This window comes from Chelmon rostratus, chromosome 14 (genome assembly GCF_017976325.1).
Source record: "Chelmon rostratus isolate fCheRos1 chromosome 14, fCheRos1.pri, whole genome shotgun sequence".
NCBI lineage: Eukaryota > Metazoa > Chordata > Actinopteri > Chaetodontiformes > Chaetodontidae > Chelmon > Chelmon rostratus.
In genome coordinates this window covers 14,507,076-14,522,766 of record NC_055671.1, presented here as the reverse complement: position 1 = coordinate 14,522,766, position 15,691 = coordinate 14,507,076, and the positions used below count along the sequence as shown (strand labels likewise).

The window sequence follows — 15,691 nt, the reverse complement described above, 5'->3', positions numbered from 1 at the left end:
GTGAGAAAAATGTGCAATGTGCGATAACATGAAACATTGCAACAAATATTGCTAAAGTATATTGAAAAAATATCGACAATTTTTTTTACCAGCCTAAATGTATGCATATTGGGTAGGTACTTTAGTATTTAATTATTAAAAAATGCTGCAGTAAAACAACTTGAAAATAATTACAGTTAATTAGGGACTTGTAAAAGAGTGAGTTTACTGATAACAATATAATTAGAATTTTTGAAAAGGATTATTAAAATCTGTAGAAATGAATGGGTATTACCATGATTTCAATACAGAATTATCAATAATGCAAGAACATGAAAGTAATGACAGATGTCGGTGTATGTATTTCAACAAAGGGAAATAAGAAAAAAAAATCCAATTTTAGACAACCTTTGTGGCCATCTCAGAGTTCTGCGTTTATGAGACGTCCCTGTCAGCGCCATGTGCTTTGCCGATTAAGCAGATGAAGCAGATTACAGAGTATATGAGGTGAACCTGTATGCGCCATCAAGTACCTGTGTGGCGCAAAAAATGAAATTATTTTTCTTATTCATCATATTCGGGCAGTCTTTTGCGATTGTCTGATGTGCTGATTGATTTGTTTATTGTGCACGTTCCTATTGTGATGACAATGGAGACATGATTCCTCAGTCAGCACCACACCAGTCATGCACTTTGCTGAAGCATATTGTCGCCTTTTGATACACAAAAAACACCGAAGCTCACGACTGGCTAAGTAGGCCCAACAAAAAGTCATCCTTCACAGCACTTGCAAATAGGCAATGCATAAAATGCATTGATTTTCACTTACTGTGATTTCCGCATTAGGTTTGAATCATTCCTTACGATAGTCTCAAACAGGAACACTCAGCTTCTTCACAACACAGTTAAAAGGCCCACATCTATAGTGCCTCCTCATAAGTGGTACAGTATATTTAGTGATTTAATGATAGGCAGGATTGTTTGGAACACAGCAGAGAAAATGATTGTACTGCAGGTGTGGTCTGAAAGGCTTCTGTGAATGTTTCGGTATGTTTAAAGAGTCACCAGTGGGATCCATCGTAACTGCAGTGAATCCAAGCTGTACAGTCGCTATCCTTAGCGGAGGAGAAAGCTACGAGCCTTTCAGAGCCACTTCAAACTTTTCAAACTCAGACAGATTTTCAGTTCAGTATCTTGTTAACTAGAAAAAAGGACCTCCTTTAATGGGAGGGCAATCCAGTTCATGATCTAGAAACAAAACACAACCTTATAGGAACCAAAGAGGGAACATAGAGGGATCAGCATAACAAACTAGAACACAGAAGAAGAACAGGACAAGACATTTCCGGATGACTCTAACCTTCACAGCAGCCAAACACCGTGACTGATGGCGGACTTTAACCGGCAACCTTCAGATTAGCCAGATTCAGTGACTTATTGAGGGAGTTTCAGCGACCTGCTCGTCTCGCTTCATCCATCTCTCTTTAGCTGACGGAGAAAAGCTGTGACACCTCCTCCTGTTCTCCCGTCATACATCCTTCCTCTCCCTTCCACTGCCCTCCTCATATTTCCTGCCTGATGTCTCCTCTCCGTTATTTCTCTGTCATTTCGCCTGAACGCCGCAAGCGGCACGGTGTGAAAAATGTCAACAAGAAAAAGCAGGCCAAAGGGGTTAGCTTAGCACTTTGCTACACTAATATCATGCTAATGGTGTTTGTGAGAATGGCTGAATTGCTGTCAGTTGAAAGCTGTTAGAAACAGTTCAGTTTGACACTCTGGATGGAGGGGGTTGATCCAGCATTTTCATTCCAGCACAGTGTACTGTATGTGTAGCCGTGCTCTCAAGTCATTAATCATTTTGTTGCTGTGGGTCTCACATTTGTCAGCTGCTGGATAACTCATTTTGGAGTTGAGCACATCGCATCAAGCGCTGACAGTTGTGTAGTGTTTAAGATCATGCTCCATGGGGAGCCCGTTTAATGAGAGACCTGATGCCGATTTCCCCCTCTTGTTTGGGCCAATCAGACGGAAAAATGGCCGGCGCCTGCCTGTGATTGGCTTGGTCAAAGGCAAGTGTGCAAGAGCAGCGTGTTATCCGATAAAACAGCCCGTTGACGGATGATCCCTCGGACGTGTCACCGCGCTGAAATCGCTCACTTCACTTGTCATTCTGGATATTTGGATTTGCAGCCCTTCATGTCGCTCGCCTTCTGCCTTCTTCCTCTTTTCTTCTCTCTTCTCTTGAATCTGTGCATGTCTGATTTACAAGTGTAATCCCGGAGCATGACGGAAATTTCTCGCTCTGAGAGCCTCAAAAACAAATACTGTAGAAACAAGGTGCAAGAGCGCAGGCAGTCATTGCTATGAAAGATTTATGCAATAATACGTCCTGATGTACTTTTAACAGTCTTTGTAATAGAGACAGATGGGAAACTAAACGAACAACAGGGAGGAGAGCGGAGGAGGGTGACAAAGGGTGATTCATACCTGCAGTGTAGAGAGCAGGGAGAGATTTAGTCACAAGAAGAGGAAGAGAGCGTTTCCCTGTGCTGGGGGAATTGGACAAACAGCTATTAAGAGAAGAACCAGTTCACCCCCGTGCCGCACTTTCTCTTCCTCTTCTCATTGGCCTGTTGGACAGGCTCATTTCTCGCCGCTCTCCGCTGAGAATATGTGCCAAAGAGCGCTCCAGATCCAGTGATGGTAACACACGGCGGGGGGGGGGGGGGGGGGGGGGGGGGGGGGGGGGGCAGCCAGCACCTCAGCCATAATCACTGTGGAGTGTGTGTGGATGTACACGCACACATATGTTAAATCTGCACACACACACATTCATACACTCCGTCTCAGCAGGCACAGATGCTGTCTGCCAGATCAGGGTCAGTCAGTTGTGAAATTCCTGTGATTGGTGTGTACTGTATTTTCTCCATTGGGGGTATACATTTGTGTGTGTGTGTGTGTGTGTGTGTGTGTGTGTGTGTGTGTTTGCAACTTGCATTCATGGCTGAATGCTTCTTTCTTTTTTTCAACAAAATACTTACACCCACATTTTCACTCAAACATTCTGCTTTAAGAGGACTCTGATCACCACAATTCACAATAAACAGGGTTCTCACATAAACACCAGCGGCTCAGATACTCAAACAAGACTTCCGCTAATGGAAAGTGAAGCGATAAATGGCGAGATAACAGCAAATGAGCAACCGACTGTCCACCCGAGCACCTTCAGTAATTCAGAAATAAGCAGTTTGGATAGAGTTCTATGCACTGCAGATGGTATTCTTAAATTCAGCTGATTAAGGAGTGCGTGGGTCTTTGATGCCTGAGGAGGAGGTGCCACACCTACTTACTGAAGTCTGAACACGGCCTCTGTTTCCCACTGACACATGTCACCCTGTCGGCCCGTGTTATCATCGTGATTTCATCGAGGCGGGACGAGACGGAGGGCGGCGATAGCAGCAGCAGCAGCAGCAGCAGCACTGTACTCCTGCTCACATCTTTCCTCCACTAATAGGCAGGAGTTAAATAGGGAAAGCTGTGACCTGCATCATCTGATTATGCATGGAGAGAGAGAGAGAGAGAGAGAGTGTGTGTGTGTGTACTGGAGGGAGGGGTGGGCAAAGTTTTTCTGAGTATAATTAGAGCTTGATTAGTGTTGAGATAAGCTTAGCCTTTCAAATGACCCAATTACTGCATGCAAAGAGGGTAGAGGTTATTTTTGCATTTTCTCTCTCTCTCTCTCTCAATATCTCTGCCTCACTGTCTCACACACACACACACTCAGAGAGAGAGAGACATATACGCTCACCCTGATCAGAGTCGAGTGTGTGTATTTTTTAATGGGCCAGTATGTTGTGCACCGAACAGCTGTCACAGGGCCGGGCCAGGGGCCGAGGGGGCCGGAGCAGAGAATCAGACGACTGAGAGTGCAAGGCAGCGGAGGAAAGACCACACAGGACAAGCGCTAATTATAAGATACCTTGAGAAATAGCTTTCAAGCAGGCCTTCTCGGATTTGTTAAACAGGCGAGGTACCACTTAAGGTGCTTCATGATAATGAACATCGATTTTTCTTTCAACTTTAAGCACTTTGCTTCCCTGCTGGACACAGGCAGAAAACACCGCTGTGCTGGAGATCCTGAGGTTAAAGAGTCTGCAGTTTCCCATTATAATACAAAATTTAAAGGACTATAACTAGAGGATTTGCATGCATTAGCGCATTAATAATGGCTATTTCCTGTAGTATACCATACTGTAAGTTTTTAGATATCATCCTTTCCAAGCAGCCACTGATGTACTTGTGATGGGCCTCAAGTTGCTGGAGAGGCGCATCCATCACAGTGTGCACTTCACTGCCATTCATTTGACACCGCAGATTCGCAAGCAAGGCCGATTTCGAAAAGTTTGGTGGTGTGTTCAAGGACACTTCAGTCAGCTGTTGAAAATCCTTGCGTTGCTTTCACAAAACAGTGGCTAGAAGACAACCGATGAGCAAATGTGGAGGCTGCAAAAAAGGATCGCAGCAGTTTGGTTGTTTCTGTTTGGCAAGCAGCACGATCAGGGACACGCTTAGTATCCAAGATTTCAAAGCTGATTTTCATGGTGTAGTGAAACATGCGGGCTGTCTGGAGGGTTCAGTGCAAACAAAAGCTTATGGTGTGCTTTAAAAAAAGTCCAGTAGGAATGTGAATACACATTGGAGCTGCAAGGAAATGATATATTCATTGTTAATTTATCCACCAAATGTTTTTCTATTAATTGTGTAAAGAAATTACCAAGAATTACCCAAAAGGCATTCAGGTTTACTCTCATTGAAACCCCGAACATTAGCTAAGAAGCCGGAACAAGTTTCAGTTATTTTTGCTAAAACATTCCTTAAGTGATAATCACAATAGCTGCTTAATTAATGCTTGATTAATGTCTGTCAGTGGACTCATTGATACACACAATTTGTAGTAAAGGAGATAAACGTTTCTTCTCCACATTCACTTAACTTTCACTTTACTTCATGAATAAGTAAAATGTTAAGATTTCAAAGGCATGCCCAACTGCCATTAAGTAACAGACTGCTGCATCCAGTGTGTAAGAAGGAACGCTCCCGCAGGTCCTTCATGCCATCAACTGTCAGATTAGTCAACTCCAGCACCACTTAACATAAGACTGTGTTGATGTTGTTGTTGTATAATATGTACATGTATAGTCTATTTTGTATGTTGTTTTTTTCCGAATGTTCTATGTCTGCTGCTATTTTTCTTCCCACTGCTTTCAGATGCTGCTGTATTGCCCAAATTTCCAAAGTTTTATCTTATCTCTTATCTTATCTTAAATACCAGAATGAAGAAGACATGAACCAAACAGAAAAATGAAAAACAAATCATTGAACAGAGAATTCAGACAGATTAGGATCCATAAACTCTTTTTGGGTCAGAAATATTTTGTTCCACAATGCTCTGTAGGCAGACAGGATCAAGGATCAAGACGGGGATGTAGTTCCTCTTGCGTCTGTTTTTGAGAAATCAATTGTTACTCCTACTCTGCCCGGTCAGCCAGAGATTTGCTTGTAAGCCTTGTTTGATTTTTTTTTTCGTTTGTTTGGGGTCACAGAAGTGGGACTTTAAATAAAAGAAACTTTTTAGAGACTACAAAATAGTAATTCCTAGGCCACAGAGGATCAGTGGTGCAGAGCCGGCGATATTGACCTGATTTGTCTCCAATATGAAGATGGATGTAATGGTTATGTACTATATTACATGAGAGGGGAGGATTATATAGAGCAGAGATATTTCAGCTGTGTCTTTGAGGCAATGACGCCATTTAAATCTCTCATTAACTCTGCCAGAGATTTATCACCATTTGAATGAGCAACGCTAAATGATCTTTGGGATTATGCTAAGCTAAATCAACCACCAACAAGAGAGGAGCAGCATCTATATTGAGTGTCTGAGCAGGACGTCATCCCTTCTGCACCCTTTTCTCGCTCCCTGCCTCCTCGCCACATTTTTTGTGAATTCCACTCTTATTCCTCTCCTTTCTCACTCTCGCTTTTTAAAAAAAACATTTTTGTATATTTTCTCTGGTTAAATCCTGCCACTGCTGCTTAATTAAGGTTGATTATCTGTGTCTGCATGTGGGTGTATGCGCCTGCGGCCGACGTACTTATGCATGCGTGTGTGTGTGTGCACCTGGATGCACAAGAGAATGCATCCGAGCGTGACAGAAGGCTTTCTTCTTCAAGTGAGTGTGCACGTGTGTTATGTGTAATCAATTTGCAAGTGTTTATCGGACTCACCTCGCAGAAGGTCATAGAATTAGTCGGAAGTCACAGTTGTGTTCTGTGCGGGGCAGACAGACATTTACACACCTACCTATATAATGGTCTACGCTTTGCAGTAGATCCCTGTCATCCCCATCATCCTTTTTTAGCTACAGTCTCCCTCGCTCTGCTCTCTTTCCCTCCCACACCGCCACGCTGTGCATCTCCCCTTGCCTCTGCTTTCATGTTTTAAGAGCTCCTCATTCCCTTTGAGTATGATATTGCCCATTCCTCCCCTCCCTGGCACTCCCGCGCTCCTTTCTCCTCCCCCTCTTACACTCCCTGCGTTCTCCTTGTGTTTGCCAGAATGAGTGACAGGTGTCTCCTCCAGATGCCAAGTTGTAGTTGGGAGGCGGTTGCGATGATGGCCTGACAAGCAGCATGTGTATGCGCTTATGTGTTGTTTTTTTCCCCTTTTCTGTGTGTGTGTGTATGTGTGTGTGTGTGTGTGAACATTGTGACTGGAGTGGAAGGAAGGGAGAGAGGCAGAAGAGGGAGATCGCTCTTGTAATTGAACCCTGACTGTGCTTGATGAAGCTCTCAGCAAATATCTAACCGGGGAAACTAAGATGAGAATTTAGACAAACAACCAGCAGGAAACTGACGCAGAGACAGAGCGAGCAAGAGAGAACACAGGAGAGAGAGAGAGAGAGAGAGAGAGAGAGTTTTGATTAAAAAGGCACCACTTGCTGAAATGGACAATTACTGGGATAAAGTGAAAGCGAAGCGTGTATGCTAACACGGAGGACAAAGGGACATCATCAGCCCTGTGATAGGGATCCAGTTAGACATCTTCAACTGTGTGGTGCAGTAGACAGTAATCTATTACCTTACTGAGGGCAGAATTACACAATATGCCCAAAAGTATGTGGACACCCCTCAAGCATCGAGTGGTATTTCAAGCACCACACTTTTTATATAGGAAGGAAGGAAATATAATCAAATTTTTCATTTTTCAAAAGAGGATACAAACTGATATCAGTCACACTCGTGGAAAACAGCTTATGGTTTAAGACATCTGCCCCTTTACAACATTTGGGAGGAACCATTGTGCTATGAGGTTTGTTTTTCACTCGGAAAGTGGAAGACGGTTAGCGTAGCTTCCTAACATTAACATGGATTACTTAGTGCTGTGGAGGAGAGGTTCAGGTAGCTTAGCTGTCTCTCATTCATGGGTCCATTTGTGGTGATGGCAAAACACAAAGGCTAATGACTTTGGTTCCTAATATCACATTTAGCAATATTATTAGCCATTTTCCGCCCAAACACATATTGGATCAGTCAAACATCATTACCAACATCATTGGGGGCACTATTACGGCATTTCTGGCTTTTGTTTTTGTTAATACAATTGTGACCAAAAGAAACAGAATATTTATGATGATTTCTGAGAAATTATTTAATCTATTTTCAGACAATAACGTGCTTCCAGTATTTTGACAATTCAGGGAAGGCACTTTCCTGTATCATAATCAAAATAAACCCATGCACAAAAAAAAAAAAAAAAAGGTTTTCCCAGTTAGTTGTGCAGTCCGATCATGCACAGAGCCGTGACCTCGGACCTCAACACCATCCAACACCTTTGGGATTAACGCTGACCTTATCACTCAACATCAGTGTCCGATCTCACGAATGCAAATCCCTGCAGCCAGGTTAAAAAATCTTATAAAAGGCTTTTCCAGAAGATTGGAGGCTGTTATTTGGTAGCAGCAGATTATGTTTTTTTAAATATTTTTTGCGGCATTTTAAGCCTGTATTACAGACAGTGGAGAGACAACAGGAAATGAGGGAGAGAGATTCAACGGAGGTCCCTGGTTGGACTCAAACTGCAGACACTGTGGTTCATGGTCAGTGTCTGAGCTGGCAGCAAATTAATGCCCATGGTTTTGGGAATGACATGATCAACTACTTGCTTTTTGTTTGTGCTCCTACTATATTTGTGAATGCAGTGGCTGTGAAGTTTACTAATTTAATTGTAAAGCATTACTGTACAGCAATTTAACACATGTTAGATGAAAAGCAAGTCTTTGATTGCTCCCTTTTCACTTTTCCCACGTTCATGTAATCAAATTTGGAAAAGATTTACCACAAGCGAACATAACACAATTAAGCTACAGCCCACATACCACTCTCCATCTTTGTTCAACAGAGCACCTGGCTGACAAAACCACTAAGAAATATTTCAATCTTAAGAAGGTGTTAGGTATCAAATGAGCTTTAAAACATTACGCCCCTTCAGCAGAGATTCACACCAGGCACGAATTATTTTAATGGAAATTCACACTCATTCATTCGCCGATTTAACAGCAGCATATGGGGAAATGCCTCATGAAGAATTACTGGTGAAACAGATTTTTATGTACCTTGATGCTCCTTACTGGGAGCCGTTACAGGTTTGAGGCTTGGCTTATTGCCACCTTGATGCCTCGGCTAATTGCTGTTTCGCAATTAGTTGTGTATTTAAGTACGTATTCCAGGCTGCACTAGTGCTGTGGAGCTGGAGACAGCCGAAAATCAGTAGTAAAATCCATGGATGTGCAGACTTGGAGTGAAGGTGTTTGAAAATATGTTTTGAACATTGGAAAACAAGGTATCAAGAATTTGTTGTTGGTGCAGGATTGGAGATTTTCCCTCAGCGGTGCTTAGAACAGCTTATGCATTATCTAAATGCTTACACTATTGAAACCTTCAACCACAAACCTTTTTTTTCCCCCTCTTTTGCAGCCTTACTATCAAAAGCAGACTAACACTACGAGTGAACGGAGATAATTCCATGTTTTACAAGGCACATGATAAATAAATAAAATGACTGGATGCTGGTGGGAGATATCCTGCCCCCAGTGTCAAAGCCATATATGGCAGTCTGCAGCTTTTCTATCTAGTATCATCACTTCTGATCACTTCTGTAAACTTTGAACACCCACAGTTAATCTGCAAGTCGAGATGTACACACATCGGCCCACATTTTCCTCAGATGGGCCAAAATGCACACATGCACAACTAGGGATCGTCATTTTTTTCTAAATATGTACACCGTATAATGCACGGTTAAAAGCAGAAAGATAGAGGATATAATAATTGGAAAGAATCAAAGAGGTAAAGGGGAGGAAGAAGGAAAATAAAGATATAAAGCAATGATGATGAAAACACAAAAAGAAAAAAATGAAGACTGCAGGGGTAAACAGACGGCAGCGAGGAGGCAAAAGCGATTGGAAATGCAAACTAATGCTGGAAGCACTATCACAAGTACATGTCAAGCAGACTTGTACTGAAGACAATCTGAATGTAAAAAAAATAATTAATTGGACCAGTGGGAGCATCCAATTGACAAGTTTAACATCATAGACTTGAGGTTTGAACAAAGAAAATTACTGTGAAGCTAGTTACATGTAGAGCATGCCTTACCAAGACATGAAGACCTTAAGATGTTAAACAAAGAGCTAAATGTCACTGTCATTGCGATAATAAACCCTTTAAGCTGAAAGCATCTAATAAAGTCTGATACAAAAGGTTAAAACAAGCTTCTGCTCAAGCCAAGAAAATACAGCTCGGTCAAGTGCTGTCAAGTTATTCTCACTGATGAACACAAGGACAAAAAGTCACACATACGTATAAACGTGCATGTACGGATCACGTTTTTACACACTCGCACACACAAAGCAGCAAATAGCAGCTTTATACCTAATTAACAGACACAGCAGGCGGGGCAGAGCGGGGCATGAAGATAAAACTGTGGAGGAAGGGAAATGTGAACGTTCTGGAGAAAGGAGGCAGAGGAGCATGAAGCAAAGGGCAACACAGATGAACAGATAAAGCAGAGGAGTAGAGAAGAGGAGTAAAGAATAGAGAGATAAAATCATTCTGATGCCCCGAGGGACTGAACACACACTGTATGTTCCGGCTTATAACAATAACGTTTGACCAATCAAACCTGTGGGCAGACAGAGGGAAAAAAATAAATAAATAAATAAAAAATCTGTGCGAAACAGATAACAGTTAAAGGAAGAGGATCGCAGATGAGAGAGGAGAGGAGGACGAGGGAGAGGGCTGCACACGTGAAGCCCTGTAAAGAAGCATCAATAATAAATGTGAATTGATCAATGTGAAATATTTATCATGCAACCCTCCTTCAACCCAACAGCGGGTCCATCAATATAGATGCATGTCACACCGCCAAACTGGTTAAATCAAAACATCTCGTCAAGCTGAATGAAAATGTGTTTAAAATTATTCTCCGTTTGATTTCCGTTTGATGCAAATTTAAATATTTCACCTGACACAGCTGTAAAGACTTGAAGGCAGAAGCAGACAGAGATTATATTCATGGTGTTTGTATATTTGTTAAACATGTAAAAAATATTACTGTTAACCAGAAGGGCAAGCAGTTTTTCCATAATGCTGCTGACAAACTGACAAACAAACCAAACCAAAAACATAACCTCCTTGGCGGTGGTAACTAGCAGTTTTCCGATGAGTTATGTTTGCACACTGGCTAATTAATAACAAAAATGATCAATTGGCACACTGTGGATTAACATGTCCATAATCATTGTTATTATTATTAATTTATCTTAGTTATCTAGATAACTGAAATAGCAGCTCTGTGACACTGTTCTGCATAGCCGTGCTCCAAGTTAAATGAAAATGCTAACATGCTGATTATTAGCAGGTATAATGGTTACCATGGTCACCATCTTAGCTTAGCGTGTTGGTGTGCTAACATTTGCAGATTAGCACTAAGGAAAAGAACAGTTGTGGGCAGATGGAAATGTCATTCGTTTTGCAGGTGTTTGGTTATAAACCAAAGTACTGCACAAACTGAAATATCGACCAATCCATCCAGTATGGACAGACATTCCACTCAAAATCCACAAATATGCAACCTGCTGGTGGCGCTGACGAGTAAGTAGGGTTCATGCTCTCGGGATCACGAATGTCAAAATTTATGAGCAGTATTTGTGGAGATGTTTCTGTCTGGAGTGGATGGAAGGCAATATTTGTCACTGACATTGCCATCGACAGAGCTACACCGCTATTGCAGCTAAATACATCATAAGATAAAGTTTTTTTTTTTTTTTAATTCATCCAGTCTTAAAGATGATTGCACAGTATTGATTTGTTGTTGGTGCAACAGGACAGAAGATGGGCTGCAGCAGCTGTTGTGTGTTAGGTGTTTTTTTTTTGTTTTGTTTTTTTTTGGTGAAAAGGTCAGCCTTGTCAAATACAAGAGACACACTGCTCTCACAATATGTTTCAGTTAAAATGAAACATATATAGAGAGACATGCAGACAAACACACACAAACACATCATGGTACCTGTGCGTTCACGGTTACACAAGTGTACAGAGCTATACGGTACAGACACATGTGTACCACACAGGATAATACAGATTTGTCCTCCACTAACATTTCAGAACATGTTGTTCTTTACAGAGCAGCAGTGTCCTGGTCAGCCTGACATCTGTCCATCACATCTGTCACAAACACACACACACACACACAAGGTTGGACAGATGTCATCACATGATGTTCATATTGTATCGCATCCCCCGCTCCCTGTTCGGAAATTACTCCCGGTCAGCATTTCTCCACCCTCATCACTTTTTCTTCACCCCTTTTTTTTTTTTCCTCTCCAGCCCCACAATACATCAAACACCAGAATGATCCAAGGCGGGGAAAAAAAATCAAATGAATAAGAACTGAGACGAGGGGAATCTGAAAACAAAAAGTAATATCCACTTCACAGGCATGCAGCAGATGATTCCCGTTCCATCCTCCACCTCCTCTCTCTCCCTCCCCTTCTATCTCTTTTTACTCGGTTTCCCTTATTGTGGGAATGTATTACAGGTGTGGTGCGTGTTCACTTGCAAGCAGGAGAAGCATCGATTTTCTGTCGCCTTTAGAGGATAACCAAAGGATATAACGCTGTGCGGTGTGTGACATAATGCTGTGTGTGTCGTATCATCAAGATTTGCTCAAGGAACACATAAATAAAAATGTGTGTTGCTCTGTGACAATCATGCTACAGCATGATAAAAAAAAAACACAAGGCCGCATAAACTCTGCTCCAGAAAGTGTTTGTATACCTGAGCGGTGCTTTTATGCATCTGTGTGTGGCAGTAGGACGGCCTCTTGGTATTAAAGATTTTCAGGGTTTTTGCAAAACATGAGAAAATGGTCCCCTGGCTTTAGATTTTGAAACTGTTTAAGGTGAAGATAACGGTAACGGCTAGGCAAGGTTAAGGTTAAGGGGTAAACAGTTTGGGAATGATTGAAAAATATGTGAGGAGAATGGGCTCATGAAGCAATCCATGAATTTTTGTGTGCGTTTCTGTGTGTGTGTGTTTGTACAAGATTTGTGTCAGCGTTGTAATTTGTCTGCACTGAACCATGCCCATTGTTGTCCTTGTAAACTGAGAGCAATGAGTTTTTCATTTAAGATGCATCTGATAACAGGAGCTCTGCTGTATGAATTCAATTAATTCAGCTTGTCTTTCTCTCACGCTCTCTTTCCCTCCATCTCTTTGTTTCTCTGTTCCATTTTCATCCTCCTCTCCTCTCCACTCGTCTCTCAGGTTATGGTGGGGTGGAGTTACTCTTGGTGCTGTGTGGCCTGGATCTCTCTCTGCCCTGCCCTCGCCACTGCATCTGCTACACTTCACCTAGCACCGTCTCCTGCCAGGCCCACAACTTCCATGCCGTGCCCGAGGGCATCCCCGCCCAGAGCGAGCGCGTCTTCCTGCAGAACAACAAGATCCAGCGGCTGCTTCGCGGCCACTTCTCGCCCACCACCACTATGTTGTGGCTTTACTCCAACAACATCTCCTACATACAGCCGTCCACCTTCCACGGCTTCGATCGCCTGGAGGAGCTCGACCTTGGGGACAATCGGCACCTGAAGGCCATCGCCTCAGACACCTTCCTGGGTCTGGGTAGGCTACACGCCCTGCACCTATACCACTGTGGCCTGATCAGCCTGCCTCCAGGGATCTTTGCGGGCCTCCATAATCTTCAGTATCTCTACCTACAGGTGCATGGATAATAGCCTCCTTTTATCTCTACTGTATATTGCATCTGCAGCCACAATCGCATTATGGTGTAATCTGTCCATCAGCCCGGCTCAGCACTTACTGCCTATGAATTGGATGCTGATCAAATGTTAGCTGTTACACTGAGTGCTGGGAAAATACTACATGGCAGCCCTCACACTAAAGTAATATAGCTTCTGCAGTGAAGCATAGCAGGAAAACAGTACAGGAATTGAAATCCAGGATGGAGAATATGATTTAATTAATTACATGGTGGATTTATGAAGAGCTATGAAAAGCTTTTGTTATATGGAAGGGACCTCCTATCATATGATTCATTAGAAAATCAATTGATATTGATGCTGAGTGAGTGGAGTAAAGGTTACAGCTTAAATGTTTGACAATATTTTTACATAATCTATAATTTCTCATAATCTATAACAGTTTGGTTCAACAGCTTGTCAAACATACAGAAGACCGGCACCTAGTTGGGAGTAAATCACTCACGATCATTGGCCATTGGCCCTTGAGTCCTCCACCTGAAATGCAGCACTCACAAGGCAAAGACAATCACTTCCAACCATTTTTTTTTCTGGCTAATGCCTTCTGAAGCTGTACAGACCACTGAATGTCCGACCATGCTGCATCAAAAAATAACACGTACTCTGGATTCCTTGATAGTCCAGCTATCTACTGCACGCACTGTGCTTTGCTATTGTAGTCTGTGTAATAAGACAAATCTTTGTGTTCTATAATGGATATTAATGTGATGTTACTGGTTCCTTGTGTGAGGTCAGAACAGAGCTATAAGCCACAAAGTGCACACTGTTGCTGAAATTAATGATACAACTATTTATACAATAACAATATATCATAATAGAGTGAGTGAATGTATAATGAATCATAAAATAATCAAAGTGATGTTCAGTGCTTCTGTATTAACCTTTCCTCCTTCCCTACATCCTGGCAGGACAACCAGTTAGAGTTCCTGGAGGACGATCTGTTCATCGACCTCCTGAACCTCAGTCATCTCTTCCTGCATGGTAATCGACTATGGAGCCTTAGCCAGAACACTTTCCGTGGTCTGGGGGTCTTAGACCGCCTGCTTCTCCACCAGAACCAAATCAAGTGGGTTGACCGCCAGGCTTTCCACGACCTGCGACGCCTCACCACCCTTTACCTGTTTAATAACTCCCTAACTGAGCTATCTGGTGGCAGCTTGACTCTACTGCCGGCCCTGGAGTACCTACGACTTAATGACAACCCCTGGGAGTGTGATTGCAAGGCCCTGTCACTTTGGGATTGGCTGCGGAGGTTCAGAGGCTCCACCTCCTCACTGATATGTGTTTCACCACCAGAGCTTGCGGGGAAGGACCTAAAAATGGTGAAGAAAGAGGAGCTGCCCAGTTGCTTGTCAGGTGAGGGTCATGCACATGGTGCCCCAGGCGGGGAGATGGAGCATGGAGAGTCTTTGAACCACCTGAATCGTCACAGAAACCATCACAACCACCATGAGAAGACGTACTTGCTACACGGGGACCAGTACAGCTTGCCTTCACCCTCGCCCCTGCCACGGCCACCTAAGGGAGGCCGCAGAAACTGCACCCGCCGGGGCCGCAAGGCAAAAGGGGGGCTCAATGATGTGCAGGTACTACGGGAGGAGGGTGAGAAAGACTACACTCCAGATGGAGGTAAATATGACCTATCTGCAACTGCAAGGAGGAAGAACAAGTGCATCCCCAGAACTTCTGTTGGCCCACCAAGTGGGGTCCAAAGAGCCAATAATAAAGCTGGGTCACTCCTTGCAGATTATATTTTCTGTTTACCATCAGCTCTGCTGCTGTCACTCATCTCTGTGATCCTACGCTGAGATGGGAGATTGACACTTTTGTGCTGGTGATGCAACCTTATGATTCATTCTCCTGAACCACCCTGCCCTGGCTCTTGAAATGAGGCATGCGTGCATAACTGTGTGTGTAACTGACTGTGTATAAAGAACATTATCAAATATCTACTGTCGAAGTGTCCCTGCAGTATTAAGGCAGGAAACTTCACGAGTCATAATCAAAACATAGAAGTCAGGGAAAACGATTTAGCCCATAGCTTTGATGATGTCACCAAAGGAAACAACAGGAAAACTTTACATTTGTCTCTGTGGCATTGATTGCTTCACTGAATTTATGTACTTATAAAAACTGTACAGCCAAATAAAATCAAAAGCCAGTGATTCACTGGAATAATAGCGAAGAAGAACGCACAATAAGGATCAAAACAGTTCACGGCTGAGTCTCTATGTTTAGCCCTCTTGACACAATAGTGTTCTCTCAGCGCACCCTCCATCTGTCATTCATGCTGAGACAAAGGCACAGTC

The 15,691-nt window shown here is 42.9% G+C and overlaps 1 protein-coding gene across 1 annotated transcript; it reads left to right on the top strand.

Moving 5' to 3' along the window:
• Positions 1-7,406: 7,406 nt before the first annotated feature.
• Positions 7,407-15,190, top strand: LOC121617576 (reticulon-4 receptor-like 1). The gene is made up of 3 exons (XM_041952768.1): positions 7,407-7,437; positions 12,874-13,322; positions 14,291-15,190. Exons 1-3 carry the CDS (start codon positions 7,407-7,409, stop codon positions 15,188-15,190), a joined length of 1,380 nt encoding a protein of 459 aa, XP_041808702.1.
• Positions 15,191-15,691: the final 501 nt, after the last annotated feature.